At 36.3% G+C, this 20529-nt stretch overlaps 1 protein-coding gene across 1 annotated transcript in view; it reads left to right on the top strand.

Moving 5' to 3' along the window:
• Positions 1-566: 566 nt before the first annotated feature.
• Positions 567-20529, top strand: part of ATP8A1 (ATPase phospholipid transporting 8A1) — a 113508-nt gene continuing 93545 nt past the window's right edge. The window contains exons 1-7 of the mRNA XM_026846964.1: positions 567-588; positions 2314-2428; positions 4209-4308; positions 7523-7621; positions 11768-11813; positions 15289-15329; positions 18851-18924. Of these exons, the coding sequence (XP_026702765.1) occupies positions 567-588; positions 2314-2428; positions 4209-4308; positions 7523-7621; positions 11768-11813; positions 15289-15329; positions 18851-18924 (497 nt within the window). The remainder of the gene's footprint in view (positions 589-2313; positions 2429-4208; positions 4309-7522; positions 7622-11767; positions 11814-15288; positions 15330-18850; positions 18925-20529) is intronic.

Raw genomic sequence — 20529 nt, 5'->3', positions numbered from 1 at the left:
TGAATGTTTATGAAGCTCCTCAGCACCTTTTTGCTGTCATTTTTATTAAAGGAGAACAAATAAATGCTGTAATACTGATATATGAAAATAAATGTCCATAGTTTCACAGTCTCTTTTAACAAATAGGTAATATATAGTGTTTAGTGGATGCTAACATTTGCTTTAACTCTAGCACTGTCAGTATTAAAGACTTACACTGTTATGTTTTATAACAAATGCCTTAAAATTAAGGTAGTATATGCGAACTCTTTATTTCCTAAACTTAGGCTAGGTTGGTATTTTAACATGATAGTTTCCAACTTTTCCATCGACATGCTCTCACAGGAACCGTACTTCATGTTTGATCCTTCATCAAGCAACTGGAAAGTAAATGTTCTACACCTGGAACGGTTGTGCTTGCTGTGTGATGGCTTTGGGGTTGGTCAGGTATAAACATGTGATTGGATGTGCACCTGTGGCTTGGCTGAAAACCTAGTCATCTTAAAGGTCTGCCTGTATCCAGTTGTGTTGAAGGGTTACACACTTACGGAGTTGTGTGCTGGAGGTCATGTGTAGCCAGTTGTGCGATGGTTGTCACTCCAAAGAGAGGTAATGACAAGAATAGGAAGTGGCATGCTTAGTCAGCCACATGTGCCCTTGTGGTTTCCTGAGCCAAGGAGTATTGTGTGAACACTTGTTCAGGTGAGCCCAGTCTGTTAGACTGGCTGCCGTTCCTCTGAAGGGTCTTTTGGAGATAAATACTGAAATTTGAATAGAAGTTTGTGGGATGTGTGCCTTTCGCTGGGGAAACTGGAAGGAAGGGAATAAAGAAAGTGCAGTGGAAGAATGTAGTAATGGGGATTTCCTGCAGTGTAATGAAATCTGAATTCTGCATGGGAAATGGCATGGAATGACAACTTTCTGCTAAGTCTTTGCACAGTGTGTGGAGACTTGACCTTGCAAGGTAGTGTCTGAAATATATGTTCTGATATAATAGGATCTGTAGTGGGCAGTGGACTGGAGGATGACTTGGATTTTGCATAACCTGTTTGTAAGGATTTATAGAATGTGCTAGTAATAAGCTTTAAGTTCTCATGTACAGCCTTAATTATCTTTAACATGCATTCATGATTAATTCAGTTACAAGCTAACATTATTTTTTTTCCATGTATCTTTCTTATTTGGCATACAGAATGAACAGTGCTTATTCAACAAGAAGCTATACACACACAGATTATTGTTACTGTTTTGTACCTTTTTGGTGGCTGATTTATGCCACGCCCGTGTTTTACTTTCAATGAGTCCTTCTCAGAACAGGTGATTGTGCAAACAAATAGAATCATTTTGATTTAAGGTGGCTATATGAGACACATGATTTTGTATTTAATTTCATTGTTCAGACATCCTCTTGGTAAACCCTTTTTCTACCATTGAGATTAATGCTTAAATTTTCATAAAGTTTTTATAAGAAATTTACATATTTATGCATTCTTTTCCAAACTCCTAATTGTTACACTACTATAGGGTGTGTGCATGTGTGTAACACTAGTTTAAAAGAAGCACAAAGGGGAAAGTGTGTTATGTGTATATTGGGCAGACATAGTGCAGGAACATAGATTAAATAGTTTTAAATGAATTGTATAAAGGTTATAGTAAATATCCCTTAAATATGTCTTCCCTGTAAATTCAGCAATGACCAATGTTAACTTTTGACATGCAAAACTTGAAACTGATCTGCTGAATGATCTCTGTACAATATAAAGATCTTTTGAGTGTGTAATGCTTGTCAGAGAACTGCATTTTTCACTACATGTTGCTCTGAATTACATTCTTGAACTTCATACTTTTTTATGTTAGCATTCATATATTTCTCTTGGCATCTTTCTTTTAAAACATTTACCTCAGTATTGGAAGTAATTTCCAGAATTTTGTAGGTTTTTAACTCAAGATCAAGCTGGGAGAGGTGGAAAAATTAATGTGGTTTGGTTTTTTTTGTATACTCACTTCTGGATTCTAATGAATCAATAGACCATAATTCATATTGCCATGAAGTGGCACAAGCTATTTAAGCGTACTCATGAATTCAGCAGATTTACAGTTATTATTCATTACTGTATACGGACCATATTGACTATATACCTTTTATCTTCATATCTAATTAAATTTTTTTTAAAGACTGAAACTTTTGTTTTTAAATGAATATTACTTGTATTTGTAAGAAATGACAAATGCATTGAGTTCACAATCACAATAGATGTCTTTTTTTTTTGTCATGAAGTGACTTGAATTTTGTGTATATCTATTTATATGGAAAATCATGATGTGTTTTTACAGGCTATGAGAAGACAGATGATGTTTCAGAGAAAACTTCTCTAGCTGATCAAGAGGAACTGAGAACTATATTCATCAATCAGCCCCAGCTAACCAAATTCTGCAATAATCATGTCAGGTATTTTTGTTGATACATACTGAATTTCAGAACGTTGCATATAGCGTAGCAAAAATGAAGGAAAGACTGTTTATTCTGCTTCTGCCGTTTCCTTTGACCACTAGTTACAGTCTCAGACTATGGAGGGGAGAATGAAGTGGACTGAGAGCAGCAAGCTGTTTCAATTACAAAGGCGACCTTCCAAATTTTTAAGAATGGGGTGAAGAAGGTCTTGATTGGGAAAGAGTTGCCTTTACAGCTGCACAATCAGCATGCCCCTGAAGAATGGATTTGTTCTTCAGCTTTCAGTTCAGTGGAAGTTTAGTTCATCTTTGAATATAATTCTGGTAGCTGGATGCCAATGTGGATGTACTTCTCTTGAGCATGGCATTGCTGGTGCTTTGGAAACTGTCAACCAGCTGCAGAGATGCTGTGGCTGCTTTAATTTTGAGTTTGGGCTTTAGGACTCTGGTGATGATTTATGGTGCAGCTTCTCTGTTAGTTGTTATTGAATTTTAAGTAATACACTGAATACTCATAAATAATCTATATTTAGATCTGAAAAGATCCTCAATTCTGTTGTTAAAATTCAAAGTAAATGAATAGCAAAGATATCCCTGTCCCAAGTAGGTATGTTTTTCTGAAAATACCTTTGATATAAGCAGAAATTTTATAGACATTGAGAATAACATGGTGGGAGTTTTTCGTGGACTTTATAATGTGTTCTGTTTGCGCACACAACATGCCTTTTCTGTCTTTCCCTTTGCTTCTTGACAGTGCTGAGCTTTTTGCAGAATACATTCATTCCACATTTAAATTGACTGGTTTGTGTGAAGTTAAATATTACTAACTTTGAAAGGGGTTAAAATAGACTTCCAAGTCTTCAGCTTATCAGTTTTTGTCATGATTATTTCCTTACTGGTTTAGGACCTTAGATGGTAGCAGTCTGTTCTTAAATGTAAGGCTGACAAAGAACTGGGTGTTCAAACATTCTGTGATGATGGCTTTGCGGAAATCATTACACTAGGATAAACTGTATTCTGTTCTTCCAGCCTAGCAAAAACTTACAGAGTATCCAATATTTATCAGTTTAAAAATAAAAAAGTAAACTTTACATTCAATTAAGGGTATAGTTTTTTAATCTTTCAATAGAATTTTATAATTTTAATAATTTCTTAAATGCATCATTTAAATTCAGTTGATCCTGTTGTTGGGGCTTTTTGCATTGAATCGTGCAAACTCACACCCAGCACAGAAGCTCCACAGCTCCTCAATTCTGATTTAGCACCCTCCTCATTAGGCTTGTTATACCTCTTTCCCCAAGAATTTTGTCTGAACTGGAGCTGTTGCGCAGAGTTGCCTGCCCAGCATATGCCATAGCTTGTGGGGTAGGGTGTTCCTCTGGGCCCAAGACCTGCAGGGCTGGAGCCTCAACGGTGGTGCAACTGCCTGACTGTTAGCTTATATTTCTTTTTTTCTTCTCGTTGCCTGTAACAGAGTGGCAGTAGGGCTTGACTGATTCCCACAGATCAGGCAGAGGTGACAAGGGAATTTCTTGCCTCAACATGGAAGCTTGCAACAGTTTCTGTGGGTGGTGGTGCTTCCCTGGGTTAGCTGGTTCATGGTCGCCTGCAGGACTGTCTCTGTATAAGTCTTTTGGTTTCTGTTTCAGCCAAAACAAATCTGTTTGCAAGCACAGAAATCACAAAAGGTTCTGTTTAATTTGAAAGCTTGTATAACTGAGAGGGAAGGAGTATTTTGTACTGTAATAATAGCGCCTGTTTTTGTCTTTTTCTCTCAGCACTGCAAAGTACAACATAATCACATTCCTGCCAAGGTTCCTTTATTCCCAGTTCAGAAGAGCTGCTAATGCATTTTTTCTTTTTATTGCATTACTTCAGGTAAGATCAACAAGAAGATGCTAATGTTTGAAACTTGCTAAGAGCATTTATAACATAGACATTTGCAGAGATACTGATGTTGGTCTACTGTTCTTTCTGAGCTCATTAACCTTGTAGAATATCTGAATTGTGTAAACATACCTTTAATAAATATTTGGGTTTGTGGGGTTTTTTACTCCTTGGAGATAACAGCATACACACATAGGTTTTCCTGTAAAACAGATTAAGTATAGCTGAAGTACTGTCAGGTGAGAAAAGACTCGTGTGGCAGGAAAATCCCAGCTAAAAATATCTAGCATACATGGAAAAATGTTACCTGTGGCTGACACTTCTCTTAATGGAGGATACTGCCTTTTAAAACCCCAAACTTTATGAACTTTAATCCTGTAGTCTGTTTTGAGGTGTAGGAATTGCAGCTGGGGAGAAATGATTATTTATTCTTGAAGTGTAGCTGGTAAGGATTGAAGCTGGGTCTAGATTGAACAAAAACAGCAGGGGAATCCACTGCTATAGCAGCTACTTCCCATATCCCAGCTGGTTAACTGTGCTAACTCGGAAGAAAGCACACAGTCCTTTTCTATACCACCACTGTAGCTTCATTCAGTATGTTTGCAAAGGGCTATCCCTGACCAAGCTTACTGAGGCATTTTTGAAAAAGTATATAACGTTTTGCAGATATATGAGAATATTTTAATTTTGCAGTAATTCAAGTTGATAAAGCAGATTGTGAGGTATTGTGTTCTATTAACGCAATAGCTGATGATGAATGAAAATTGAACTCTGGGCATGTGCAGTGATAATTACGATTGGCTAGTTCTGTGTTCTTAATCATATTTGATAAAAACACATTTTCTGCATAATTTCCAGTGTATGTTTTAGAATGTGTTGATTTGCTAGTTGTAGAGATCATAGAGTTAGGAATTGACATAGCAAACAAAAAAATTACTAAAATAATGGCACATATACTACCATGTGTACTTTTTCTTCTCTCACTTCAGATGTTTCAGCAAGTGAAAGTTTATTCCTCAGTACTTACTCAGATTTCTTTGCTTCCACTCTAAGTGCTTAGAGCAGTTTGTTAGGATATGTCTATACAGCTATCTTACACTGTTTTCTAAGCATAAAAAATCTCAAGTTCAACATTTAATTAGGTTGTCTGCCTGCAAACCTGTGACTTCTTAATAAACAGCCCTTTGACCCCACCTGGCATCTCAGGCTAATCCAGTGGTCCAGCAGCATTTCTTGTGGTGCCACTGTGCACATCAAGCTGGTGAGGTTTAGAAGCTGTTTGAAGCTTGGCAGGGCTGGGTGAGAGGCTGGCAGGTAGGTGTTTGGGGTGGAGGAAGTGGAATGTGAGGATTTAAAAGTTCACCCACCATTTCCTATCAGGCTATTGGTGAGACCACAATGGCAGGAGTAAGAAATATGGGGTAATGGAACCAGGGTACAGGCTGGTGCCCCTTTTGCTTTCATATTTTGCCTGGAAAATAATTTGTAAGTGGAATGTGGAAGTTTGATCATACATGTAGGGAGGAGAGAAGGGGTAGGAATAGCTGGAGAAGTGATAGATCCCTTTCTCTTGTAGCCAGTACATAGATATTTCCCCAACAGTAACCTTCTGCCTGGTTTCCACATAATTGCTTGAAAAATGTGGCCTAGAGTAACCTGGTAAATAGATCAATATTGGTCTTACTCCAAGAAACATAGCATATGTACATATAACATCCTGTTTTCTTTCAAATGCACATTGTGGTGTAGCAAAAAGAAATGTGTATCATTCATACATAACATTGGCTGTTTTTCAGAAATTGAGGATGTCTGCTAAGCACATTGAGGCACCACTTTAGTGTACTATATCCTTGCAAAGATCTCATTGTAGTCATATGGCCCATATTAACTACTATAAGTCTGTTAAGGCAGCAGTCCTCTCACCCATCAATGTTCCCATTAACAACTATAGTCAATATAAAAATTATTACGAATAATCATCCATGTATATCACTTGAGTAGCTGCATGTTCTCAGCATTTGTTTTACATATGCATTTGCTTGCATCATCTGTGCCCAGACCTGCTTGGCAAAAATGGGTTTCTTTCAATAATCTGGTTAGTAACTACTGTGATACAAAATATCTCTTGGAGATTAAAGCTGTAAGGAAGTAAAAATAGAATCATAGGATCCTTCAGGTTGGAAAAGACCCTTGGGATCATCGAGTCCAACCATCAGCCCTATTCTGCAAAGTTCTCCCCTACACCATATCCCCCAACATCTCATCTAAACGACCCTTAAACACATCCAGGGATGGTGACTCTACCACCTCCCTGAGAAGCCTATTCCACTGTCTGACCACTCTTTCTGTGAAAATTTTTTTCTTAATGTCCAGCTAAACCTCTCCTGTTGCAGTTTAAAGCCATTCTCTCTTGTTCTGTCACTAATCACCTGTGAGAATAGACCAGCACCAACCTCTCTACAATGTCCTTTCAGGTAGCTGTAGAGAGTGATGAGGTCACCCCTCAGCCTTCTCCTTAAACTGCACAGTCCCAGCTCCTTCAGTCACTCCTCATAGGATTTATTCTCCAGGCCCTTCACCGGATTTGTTGCCCTCCTCTGCACTCGCTCCAGCACCTCGATATCTCTCTCGTATTGAGGTGCCCAAAACTGGACACAACACTCCAGGTGTGGCCTCACCAGTGCAGAGTACAGGGGCACTATCACCTCCCTACTTCTGCTGGTCACACCATTTCTAATACAAGCCAGGATGCCGTTGGCTTTCTTGGCACCTGGGCACGCTGCTGGCTCATGTTCAGCTGCTTGTCAATTAGAACCCCCGGATCCTTCTCTTCTAGACAGCTCCAGCCACTCCTCCCCAAGCTTGGACTTGTGTCCACTCTAACAAAAATCTAAACTGAAAAAGTTCGTTGTATTTTATAAATACATATTCTAAATTTGAAACACAGAAAAGGAAGGTGAACATTCTCCAGAAGCTAAAGCCTCTGGATGTAACTCCACTGTTACTGCTATTTAAAATGCAAATGTTGTTTTATCATCTTCTTTTGAATTGAAGACAATAATCCTCTCTTGGAAATAATCAATACCATGTCTAAAAAGTGAATCCAGTTGCCTTGTCTATATTTGCACAGAAAGTACTGCTTCTTGTATTAAAATTTGTTTACATTTCTGATTGAAACACAATTTTTTCTTTTTCTTTTTAATAGCAAATACCAGATGTATCACCGACAGGCCGTTACACAACATTGGTCCCTCTTTTATTTATTTTAGCTGTCGCTGCAGTGAAGGAGATAATAGAGGATATTGTAAGTATTTACTAGCAATATTTTGTAAATAGCTTTCAAAGTTTTCATAGATTATATTACAAAAATTTTGTTGAATAATTCTCTGTTGAACCATTCTTGCCTTCTGGATGCTTTTGAAAGCTTCTAAAGCTACATACTTGGGAAGATGAAATCTTTAGAATATGGTGTTATGATTTGAAAGTGTATTTACTATATGTACAAGTGACAGCGTAGTAAAACAGTGTTGTTACATACATGGCTTCTATTCAAACACTTCTCATTAATGAAATACAAGCATATTTTTAAAGTGTGAACTGGAACCACAGACTCCACAGAAGCCAGTCAAGTCCAGAATACTGCCAATTTATTCAAACAAGGGCTCTGCTAAAAAGAAGATTGGAAGCTACTGAATTCATCTCAAGTGGAATCTATTTTAAAGCCAAATAACCTCTAAGTATTAATTTGGTTAGGAAAATACTCTTTTTTTCCTTCCTGCAGGGATAGAGTCCTTTACTCCCACTAATGATACTTGTGAGCTGGATTTAAAATCAATCTGTGAATGAGATACTAGACTAACATTTTATAGGAAAAGTGTGAGAACTTCTGGCTTTAGTTCATGAAGAAGGTAGGAATAAAAAAACAATCATGCCAGGATTCTTATTTTTACATCTTTATTTGAGGTGCCTTATTAAAAAAAAAAAAAGCCCTGAGGAACTCAGACTTGAGGATCTAGGAGGCTGCATAGTCTCAAGCATTTTCACTTGTCCTCCTTACCCAAAACTAGATGGATTTTTGTTTCATGACTAAATTCCTGGACCTTTCTAAAAAGTATCTTTTAAATTGCTACTATAATTATAATGTGACACTTTTTTAGTATGTTTAGAATAGTAATCTGTTTAGTTCAATGCATTTTAGATGAATGAGTACAGGTCACTGATGTGCCATTTTTAAGGTTTTAAAAATGGATTTTCACCAGTTGTTAAATCCAGGTCCATGCATCTGATGCATTTCTCTGTTTCTAAAGTCACATGCATAAAATCCTTGATTTCACTGTTGTGACATTGCGTGTTTTAGTAGACAGCAAGGGGAATCAGCCTTTTTCATTTTTAATTGTTGCTCTAGCCCAATGCAATTTATTGTTAGTCTTTTATGTCTTGGTGCTAAGTGGGATCTGCTGATGCCTGATGGCCAGGAATAGTCATGGAACGCTTGTTCTTGTCAGGCAGGTGCCTCCACCTACACCAAGCTCTCCTTGGCTCTCTCCAGTCACTGTTTATGGTAGTGGTTCTTCTGCTTTCTTCTTGCATTGAGTGAAAACTTTAAAAGAGCTGGGATTTTGTCATGACTTGGAAGTGTCCAGTCAGGTGACTTCTAATCTGCGGGTATTGAAAGGACTTCCAGGGTCTGTTTCACTTCATACAGAAGATGTTGAGGCTTTCTGAGTACTTTCCTGCTTGCTCTTCACTGAAAGCATATGGTAGAACATGTCTTTCTAATTTGCATAACGTAATTGAGTCTTTCAGAAGATGACTCTTGTTTCTAAGGAACTATTCTTGATCATTTACCAAATCACTGTAGATGCTAAGAATTTGTTCATCCTCTCCTGTTTTAGTTCTGCAAATGTTATATGGAGGACAAGAAGTTAGAGAGATCATTATATGGCAGATTGTTTTGTCTACTAGAGGAGTAGTGTTCCCTTTTTTTTCTTTAAGATATTGTGAGCTGTTTTCTTAATTTTTGGAAAGGTGCAGGTAGTGTAGTCTTTCCCTGCACACAAATAGTAGGCTTTCTGGCAGCATCGCATTTGTTGTGTTTGAGCAGAATTGCAATGTGCAGAAACATAATCAAGGGGAAGAGCAGTGAGCTGCAAAGCTCTGAAATGGAGGGTGGCTGGGCAGCCTTTCCTGCTGATAACAGTAAACTCAATCTTCTCCTCAGTTACCTCTGTGTGAATGGATGTAGGCAGGTTATATTGACCCCTGGGTTACTCCTGAGTGACAAGGTTGAGTGGTCCTGCAAGAGGCAATGATGTTTCCACCAAATGTTTTTGTTCTGTTTTGTGTTTCTAGTATTTGCTGCCCAATAGTCAGTTTCTCCTTAAGTGTCTTTGTTGCTTTCTCTTTGCATAAACAAAATCAATTCATGTTCTTTCAGATATTTTTAACCGTTCTGCTGTTAATGCTTACAGACTTAAACCATCTGTTGGTGTCTAGGCAAATATAAAACTGAGGCTGCTGCTACTGTACAAAGTGTCCTCTTTAAAGTTATCTCATCCACTCATTTTTCTTTTGTGTCATTCGTTTGTACCATTTGCTGTTTGCAACTTGAAGTGTACAGTTTGGTGTGTGTAGGAAGACAGGGAATAGGTTTAGAGGTTTTTGTGTGTATCAGCTAAAACAATGAATTTCTCATTACTAAATACTACAGAGGTACCTAAAAGCATATCAGATAATGTAAACTTAACAGAAAGAAACACAGTTCCTCAGGACATAGTTAATTCCTGCTGTACTTCGTTGAAACTGAATGGGAGAATTTAGCTGCTAATTTAAAGGCTCTGTGTGTGTATATATATGTGTGTGTGTTTGTGTGTATACACAGCTGATGCTAACTTTATGAATTTCTCACTTGCACAGCTGAGTTTTACAGACCATAGTCCAAACAAAACTATTTGCTTATTTGTTGAAATCAAATGTTGCCTGCTGGTTATATCATGCCAGAGTATTTGGCTGACTGACAGCTGTACTATTTTTCCTGTGAAAGTTGACCACTTGATGCATAGTAAAATATTCAGTGTGTTTTCCCTTAACCTTTAATTTTCATTATGTCTTAGTTTCTTTACACAGTGAGATATCTGGTATCTCCAGGAATGGTTATCTCATCTAACATTAAGCAAGATTAATTGTCTTGTGGATGGAAACCTTATATATCAATATCAACAAATATACTTATCAAAATAATGCTTTCAGGAACCGCATGCTTCCTTTCTGGAGTGAAATTCCAAGAAGCGGAAGATGTTAGCAGGATACATTATATGGAAAACACATGCTGTCCATGAATATGCTTCAGATGTGCTAGCAAAATTTATGACGTGCAATGTCATAAAATTTCCAATGATTGTCACCCAGCATAACTCAAAAAGCAACTCACACCAGACTTTTCAGGCTGAAGGAAACTCTCTGTGTGGACAAATAAACATCTGCTTTGGTCAAGATGTTTTGCCTTTCCATTCATCTAAGGTTATTTATCTGTGAGATCAGCCATCTTTTGGAAAGGAGAATCTGCTGAGAATCTGTGAAAATCTAGTAGAAAAATAGTAACTTAGTCTTCACAAAGTGATAAGGTGGCCTTTTAAGAGCTGCTAGCTCAGAGTCATACCGGCATTCTATTAGTAATAAATCCCTTAACTTATTTTTCTTTCAACTTACAAGATTGTTTCTGATTGTATTTCAAAGGCATGAATTCTGTAGCTCTATTCAAAAAGCTTAACCTAAACCAGCTAATTCTGTTTAAATTAATTTTCCAAATCATGCTCCTGCTCAGGAAGAACTAAGTACATTACTCTTAATCACTGTGTTTAAACTAGTAGTCTCCTAAGATTTTTGCAGCTGAGTTTGTTTATACCTTGAAAATGCCGGTGGTTAGTAGTTGCATCAAAAGGTTTCTCATAATTGTATTAAAACCCAGAAACTTCATGGCCTGTTTAGGGTGGAGGGTTTTGTGGATTTTTCTTTGTATGTTTCTCTTCTGTTTTTTACTGTTGCTGAAGTCTGCAGGCACTTATGTGGAAGTGAAGTCATATGCTTACACAGTTATTGCTTGACTTCAGATCTGTAGAAGACACTTGTATGAAGAATGGTTCCATGATCTTTACTCTCAGTTGCAGGAAAGGGAAAAGTTCTGGTACACAAATGGACCACTTCCTTAATGTGTTTAGATAGTGATTGCCTGTGAGAGGACATTGTAGTACAACACAATTAGCCTGGAACGGGTGTGACTTTCCTGATGATCATAACTATGCAATTAATCCATAGTCCTATTTAAAATGTTTTTTACATCTGTTTATTGAACTGATGAGTGGGAGGGGGTAATACATGTGATTTTTATCTTAAGTGTGAAAGCTTTATCATGTCAGTGGAATTCTTTAACCCCTGTGCATTTTTAATTTAGAAAAGGCATAAAGCTGATAATGCAGTGAACAAGAAACAAACTCAAGGTAGGAAATTTTAAAAAACCTATTAATTGTGGGTTGGGGGGGTTGCTTTTTGAATTTTTTGCAAATGGTGGAAATGTGATCTGGACTGTTGATAGGTAATTGAGTGGGAAATGGTTTATGCAGATTACTTCCAAATTTGGAATCTAAACAGTTGAAATAAGTTTGCAGTCACATTAGTCCCACAAAACAGCTCTAGATTAAGTTTGTGAGGTTGCCAAGAAACTTTAAAATTTACTCATTTAACACAGGGGATGCTGTAGCTTTTTAAAAGATTGTAATCGCCACTATGTTTGGTGGGCCTAGATTGTGATGAAAAGTTTATACATTTCTAAGTACACAAATTATAATTTTATTCAACCAGCAAATCTTGAATAATTAGATTTTGGAAAATTCTAGAATTGGAAGGAGAAGTCAAAATGGAACATTTGATGATGCTTCAAAATTGGATAAAGATGAATGGAGTTTTTTGCTTTTTGTGCGTTTTTTTCTTAAGATGAAATCAATTTAATGGTTTGATTGGAGATAATGAGCTATTTAGCCAGTGTACCCAACCTAAAACTTTGGAATATGATTATTATTTTAAAAAAATAATAAAAGAAGTGTTAAATCCAGAGGATTATTTTAGCTCAGAAAATGAGGGAGATGTTAGCTAATATGCCCTAAACACACTTGTCAGGTAGGAAGTCCAAAGTTTAAGTTCTGGCTTTAGTGCTCTTTAACTTTTCATGTTACGTGTTCTGAGCTAGGCCTCTATCCAGAGCTGATCCTGGTTTTATAAACAGTAGTAGGAATGAGTGTCATGTGAATTTGACTGCAGAAAGTATGAAAATTACCACAAAGAGCAGATTCTTACATGGAATCTTATTTAAATAGTTAACAAAGTTAAGGTTTTTTTAGGAAGGCTTGTAGCCATTGACTAAAGATAATCATAATTGCTTATCACTGCTAACCACTGGAAATGACTCTAATTTAAAACAAAAATTTTAAAGCCTACCTAAATTGTACCTAAATCTTAAGAGTTTACTGTAAAATTTATTGGAGATGGAGGGGAAGATAACTTATGAAACTACTGAACATGTAGTTCAGTAGGAGGTGTAGAGAGATTAGGACAGGGAAACTATTGACTGAAAGCACTGGGATTAAACGTCTTCAGAGAACAGGCCTAGAGAAACAGATAACCTCTTATCTATACATAAAAAACAAAAGGGAAGCTTAATGTAGACATCCACAATTCTTTCATCAAGCATTCATAGCCTTTGAGTTTGCAACCATCAGTTTTAGGTGGCAATGAATCTTGAAGTGCCTTTTCAATTTTTTTCTTGCCCAGAATGTACAAACCAGTAAAAGACTTGTTTTCTCCATGTGTATCTCTCATTAGGCTCTTGTGTGACTGTTCCTAAAATTCCTCAGTGTCTGATGCATGCAAAATTGCATCTTGGAAGTTGAAAGTGTATTGAGGATACATAAAATATTGATAGCCCTAAGAAAAGTTTTTTAAGCTAATGCAGGATTCCCATGAGTACAGCATCGATCCTAGTGTACTGTCAAAGCAATATTTAAATGTATTGTCAAAGCAATAAATAAAAGTTAATCAGTATGGTACTCTCTTACTTTGTTTTCACGTATTCAGCAGTTACGTAGTATGTTATATATCTATCTCCACCTTTTGTTGTTTTTAAACATACGCAATTGTTAGTGAAATGACATGTGGATGTATAGATTCTGTATATGAGTTTCCCTTCACCTGTCTATTCTTTAAAGACCATCTATATCTCAGTTAACCTTCAGTCAGTCATTAACTTTCTAAAGTTCTGTTACTATTAAAGCTTTTGAAAAGGATTTGAATTTATTAAGCTGCATTAGTGATGGTTTTTGTTACCTCAGGCTGCATACATATACAGCAGGACACAGTCAGACACTCTGACTTAATGAAATGTGCATTTCTGCAGTGCAACGAAGTAGTCTTCTGTAGGGAAGATGGAGCATGCTTTTGAAAGTTGGTTGTTAGAGACAGCTTAAAAATGGGAGATACAAGTGTAAAAGCCAGGCTGCAGAAGACTTTATGCACAAGTTCTCTAACCAATATATAAAAGGTGCATAGCAACACCACTTCTTTTTTTTCTTCTCATAAGGAAATGGATGCAATTGAATGTCAGTGTATGCTAATTGTGCTTAAAAGCTTATTGGATCAAGCTAGGGTTAGAGTACTCTTGAGATTTCAGGTGTCTCAGCATGTTTTCATGAGTCTGACTCATGGGTTTGTGAGCTGATTTTAACCAGCTAAACCAGCAGGAAACAAATCCAGAAAGAAAAACTGACAGTTTCCTTACATTTGGTGGGTTAAACTGGCTCATCAAAGGGTCCAACAAACATCAGAGACAGCATGCGTTAAGCAATGAGGGCACACACCTTTTCATGGAGTGAGGGCAGAACAGGACCTTCTGTTTGTAGGAGCAGTGTTATGTTAGGTCAGCTTGACTGCGTGTGGAACAGTCTTAGGATGTATTTCAGCAGTGCAAGTGCTTCTGTAGCCAGCACTTCTTAAGAAGCCCCTGCCCACCTTTGGCAGCTTATTTACGTTTCAGACCTGCAGAACTCCACTGTCAATTATTCTATTATAGCTGTTTGTGAAATCTAGTCATCTGGATTGATGCAAGGTGTATTTTTAATCCTCATCAGTCCTGTCATCTGATTGATACCATGGCCCCACAAACAGTACTCCTGGTACAAGGGGATGGAAGTAGGTAGTTGGTGGTAAAGTTATCAAATGTCTTGGGTTCCTTAGGACAGTATTACAACCAGTCCTCACTCTGGATCTGTAGTTTTCCCTGTGAAGGAAAATGGTTTGTCAGAATAGATTTTGTGTAATGATTAACTGCTTAGTGAGACAATCATTAAAATATCTTGCTTACTGTCTGAAAGGGGATCTGCTTCATTTACTATTGCCCTGAGCATATCAACACTAATCTGGGGGAAGGAAGGGTAAGAGAGTTACCTAAATCTCTTCCTAAAGATTTATTAAGCATGCTGGATAACAACTCTCAGAAATCATTGAGATATGTATATCACGTATTGTAAGAAGAGGGGTTAGTCTGGACAGAACCTCAAGGAAAACTTAGATGTAAAGGCCATATGTATTCCCAGATTTTGATCCACTTTTTTGAAATCAAGACCTGCTTGCGTAAAGAATTAGATCCTGATCAGATACTTAAGTAAGCCTTCTGCATCAGATTTATTTGATTCTCAAACCCTGTAAAATGTTCTGATTGACTCTGTAATAAGATATGGTACAAAAACTTACACAGAATATGTGCTGTATAATTGAAATGCTTGACCTGAATTTATAGAAACAAAGCATGCTGTAAAATATTGTGTAAATGAGTTGTGACTTTACAGCTTTTCATAAGGAATCTAATGCATACTTGTATACTGCAGTTAGATTGTACAGCTGCAAAATTTTTCTTTTTTTTTCCAGTACTACGAAATGGTGCATGGGAGATTGTCCACTGGGAAAAGGTGTGTGTTTATGTTGATGATTTTTAGAACATAACACAGACTTAATATCTGCTTTGTTTCTCCAAAGAATTGTCGTTAATAGAAATTAACTGGTATAATGGGAAATGTATAATCTTTTGTATTTTATTTTTTGTTTGTTAATACATGTCTCAGAATGTACTTTTAAGTCAAGTCAGTTTTGATTACATGAGTCGGGCAAAACTGCCATTAAATGGTGGGCTTTAGTGAAAGATAATCGTATAATATCTTTGACTTAAGAGTATTTGCATATGGCAAAATTATACAGTCCCTTAGTATTATTCTGTGTGTCAGGGCAGAAACTTCTTTCTGGAAACTTGTTACTTTGTGTATTTGCTGAACTTCTTCGGCTTAAACCGTGAGAACTGTCAAGACTGTTATGCAGTACTTATGAAGGGACTGTTAAAGCTAACTCAAGGACTAAATCTTATGCTGTCTATTTAGTGCCTTAGTTCTATTGGTTTTCATACCTGAAAGCTTGAACAAAATTTGACCCACAGTAATTTGGAGGAAAGGTTCAGATGAAGTTGTTTTACACATTTGGAGAAGCAAGGATAAGGTATATAGTGTGATGCAGCAGAACTGTGATCTTAGGGAAGATTAATTTCTTTAACTCAACTTATGTTTTCCAATAAAGTATTTTATAGTAACCAGCAAAAGTAAAGAACTGCATAGAGAAGGTCAGGATTAGGCCTGTTAAAGAATAGATCTCCAAAGAATTCCAGTGATCTTTGAGTACCCAATACCTATAGGTTCTCCAAGTCTGTGAGTTTCTAACAGTTTTTCTAGCGAATTCAGCAGGTAAATATTTACTGTGCTTAAAACAAAGGGATAACATATTTTGTTTGAGACCATTAACCAATTCCCAGTTTTCTTTCAGGTAGATGTTGGAGATATAGTTATAATAAAAGGCAAAGAGTATATACCTGCTGACACTGTACTGCTCTCATCAAGGTAGAGATGCCCACTGATGCTTATAGTGTAGAGGCTGGTTTCTCTACCCTGCATTTATTTATTTATTTTTTTGTGATTGCTCCAAGGAAATAAGGAATAAACAAAAATGCTGCTGTTCTGAAGTGTATTCTTTAGTTCGTTTGGACATTTATCATTTCAGGCACTGTTTTTTTAAACTGTGACAATTACAGTTTTAAAATTATACTGTCATTCAATTTACTCCTAAGAAAAACAGTATGTTATTTTGTTGTTGGATTTAATAAAAAAAGGCTGATTATCTGTCTAAAAATTGAACTTCAACTGCCATATTTAACCAGGTTGGCGATATGTACCTAACAAATTGCATCATAGAAATTTATTTAAATTGATACATTACAGAGAACAGAAATGTTTTTTAGTGGATATAGTCACTAGCTTAATAGCTGAATCAGGAAAAAAAGTGAACATGAGATGTGGGCCCTGAGCTGAACATTCACTTTATTCCCTAATACATATATATTATGAATAATTTCAGCACTGAAAGCAATACTTAATTTATAGCATGTAATGCTGTGGCTCTTTTTACATGGACAATCAGAGGTTGTTTATCATCATTTCCTTGGACAGTTTTATTTAAGAAATCCACATATTACGTGGAAGATGCACATTTTTCAACATCTATTTCATCGGGTCAGTAAATATATTCTAAGAATTTTTAAAATTTATTTAAATATGATCAATTTTACTTTGATTTATTACTGGATATTTACAATGCAATTTCCACATTTTTTTCTGGCACAAGAGGACACATTATTGTAATGCGTATGATCCCACTGAAGTTAACAAATCCATTCATACATATAATTAATAAGGTTAGGATTTTAAGTGTTTCTGTCACAGACTGTGGTATAGACTAGTGCATTGTTTATTCCATCTTCTATTGTAGCTCAAAATTAAGTGTAGCTGTTTCTAAAACACGTCCATTAAATTATTATCAAATGTAAAGTAGTTGCTGGATAATACTGTAAATTTTCCCCACAGTCTGTCTTCAGTACTAATGTTTGTCATAACTTCAGATATTGTATTGAGTATCATCTATAAACCTTTTATTTCTGCGCTTCAAGAATCATTTATAAATTTTATTGGTGCTTCTCCACCAAGATCTTCACAGGCAATACACCATGCAATAAGAACATTTGTTCTATTGACCTGATAATAGCTTCTGTCATGCTAACCCTAGTGTTTTACAAGTGAAACAGATTACATCCTCTCAGAGCAGCTTCTTTATAATCTTCCTAAGCTCCTAAATTTGAGCCTTTGCCTGGATGTCTTCACTGTGTTGCCCTTTTGAATTTGGAGGATGCTTGCATCACAGTGTTCCCCAGTTCCAGTATACACACAGAAAAATACTGATTGCCTGCAAAGCTTGTATTCCAAGCCTTGTCCCCTCTGAAGGAATCACGTGTTCATAAATTGAAATAGTAGCTAGCTACTATTGGACTTGTCAGGACTGCTACCTCTTTGTTTAACCTCACTTTATGGCCCTTGTCAGAACACACCATCCTATGACCATTATTCACCTTGAATTTCCTCCTAGGCGGTTTTCTTCTAGGATCAGGCTTGCCAAGGGGACTCCGAATCGTGATTGCTTTTCTGGGCCCAGTTCTGGCATTTCTTCCAGCTGAAGCTTCCTTCTAGTTATATTACAAGGGTCCTGTTGCAGCCCCCCTTCCGGGAGAGAACCCTGTGCTACAGCATTACCTCTTAATTCTGCCTTCATACTGGCATGTATTCACTGTCTCCAGCTCTCATCTCCACATGGCCATGCATCCTCCAGGAAGGCAATCTTGTCAGTTTTGCTTTCCCAGTGTTTATTGATGCCCAATTGCATATTAGGTTTCAATAGCAATGTGAGCCTGTGGGCCTGATATTTTTTCAAACTAATAATACTTGGTTCTTTTTACCAGCAATAGCAGCTTTTTGAGAATAAGAGGATCTTAATTATTTTAGGAAACTAGAATCTCTTACAGTGGAAGGCCACAGACCTCCAAGATTTAATTTCTTTTGGTTCTTTATAGTTCAGTGTACATTGAAATTTACAAAGCTGAAACAAAACACAAAATCATTTTCAGCATGTATACATAGAGAGGTTCTTGTCACCTGACTTTTCTGAAAAGTTGGTGGAAAATCTTTTGTTGTGGCTTTTATTTTTTTTTAGTCAATGTATGGAATTGCTAAAAACTGTCACTAGAGAAATAAGCATAAGAACTTTTTATTTTTAGTGTAGAATATCAATGTGCTCAGCAGCTTAAAATCGGTGCCTTACAGTAAAACAATTCACTCAAAAAATTAAAATATTCTAGATCTTTTATTCTTGACCTGATTAAAATAGATTTTGAAAAAAATGTCATCAGACATTTTAATTAACATGAATTGTTTGTATAATAATTTCAAACTCTGTCTTTTTGTCTTTGTCCATTTGTTTGGGTTTGGTTTTGTTTTGGTTTTTTGTTTTTTTTTCCCTGTCACTTATTTTTCTGTTCTAACCATTTTCAAACTGGGACGTGTAGGTGGCAGTAGGGGAAGTAGTGAAAGTGACCAATGGGGAACATCTCCCAGCTGATCTCATCAGTCTGTCATCAAGGTTAGAATAAACTAGTTGCACAGGATACGTGTACGTGGGTCCTCATATACCAAATATGAACAACACTGTTGTGCTGATAATCTTGGCTTTGTTTTCACCTTTCTTCACCAGAACCCAGACGTTTATAAAATTAGGGAGAGTTCAGTTAATAAATGTACAGATCATTAAAGCATTAATGCACAATAACACTCCAAGAAATTAAAACTTGTTTTAGTCCTGTTTCTACACTATCCCCATGAAATTTTGAGACGAGTTGTCATTGAATAAACACACACCAGGTTAAATATATATTTAATTCCTTAGAGCAAATTGAAAAGAATACACATTTTATACCAACTCCCTATTTTCAGCAAAGAATATAGTTTAATGTTGGTAGGACTGGTGGAGGACCCTCTGCACAAACTTGGATGTTGCACAATCTCTGCTGCATGCAATGGCAAAAGCAGCGCTGTTCTTGTGTATTGTGACAAAATGCATGGTTTTTAGACACGTCAGCTTTATGCTATTGTCTGCACTGTTACTGCACTATGTCTCTCCTTAACAAATCAATGGGACTGCCTTGATCTAACTGTAACTTACTTACTTTGGAGGTCACTGCTATCTGCTACAGTAATTGCAATTAAGCATGTCTCACTTGAAATGTCTTTGTTGCCTTAGTTTGTTTTTAAAATGCTTCACAAAAATACTGTTTGGTTTTTACTGTTAATTAATAAAAAATGCTAGAGTTGTAATAATATTTTATACAGATGATTCCATCCAAACAATCTAAACAGAAGTTATTTACATTTTTAGAAAAGTTCACCAAAAAGAAAATGCTAGCCTGGAAGGAATTTATGAAAAGAATTTATCACATTTTAATGCTTTTGCTTTGCAGAAATGTTAAATACCCTACATAACTTTATTCTGCAAGCATTTTAACACTTAAGTTGCAAATCAGTAGCCACTGTTGCATTAAGAAATCAAATCTTAAAAAAACACTTGATGCTTGAATTTTATGCTAGAAAGTAGGAAAATATTTGAAGCTTTGAAGTGGTGTAGAAAGTAAACATTTATTCTTTTAAGTTGTAAAGGACTTTTATGACTCCTGTGGTCCTTTACAGGATCAAAACTTCTTTCTATTGTAGATATAAGTAGTAGATGTTCTGTCCTCATGTCCAGAAAATGGGAGCTGAGTGAAGTAATTCAGAAATCCTGACCTGTTAGACCTGTTCTTGTTTATTATCTACTTGCAGAAAAGTAATTTTGTCCTCCTGTATCTCTGTTTTCCTAGTTAACACTCTATAATGGTTGTAAAATGTTTTAAAACCTGAAAATATTTTACAGAATACTGCTGTTACACATCAAAAAATTACATTGAAAAATTAAATGCAATAAGCATTTTGTAAGTATATGTCAGATAGATGAACTATTCAAGTACTAATGTTCTGCATAAACTTAATACTTACATTTTATAAAAAAGCTTTTTAAATTGCATAAAAAGGACCTATTTCAAAAACTGTATTATGTTACTCATAATATAAACTTTTTTGTAAGAGAACCCTTTACAAGAAAACTTTCATGTCTAAACTACTGCTGCCTACAGTAGGAGTCACTACAAATGCACTT

This window comes from Athene cunicularia (genome assembly GCF_003259725.1).
Source record: "Athene cunicularia isolate RWA chromosome 4 unlocalized genomic scaffold, athCun1 chr4_part1, whole genome shotgun sequence".
In the NCBI taxonomy this organism is placed as follows: Eukaryota; Metazoa; Chordata; class Aves; order Strigiformes; family Strigidae; genus Athene; species Athene cunicularia.
This window is presented reverse-complemented; position numbering and strand designations above follow the sequence as displayed.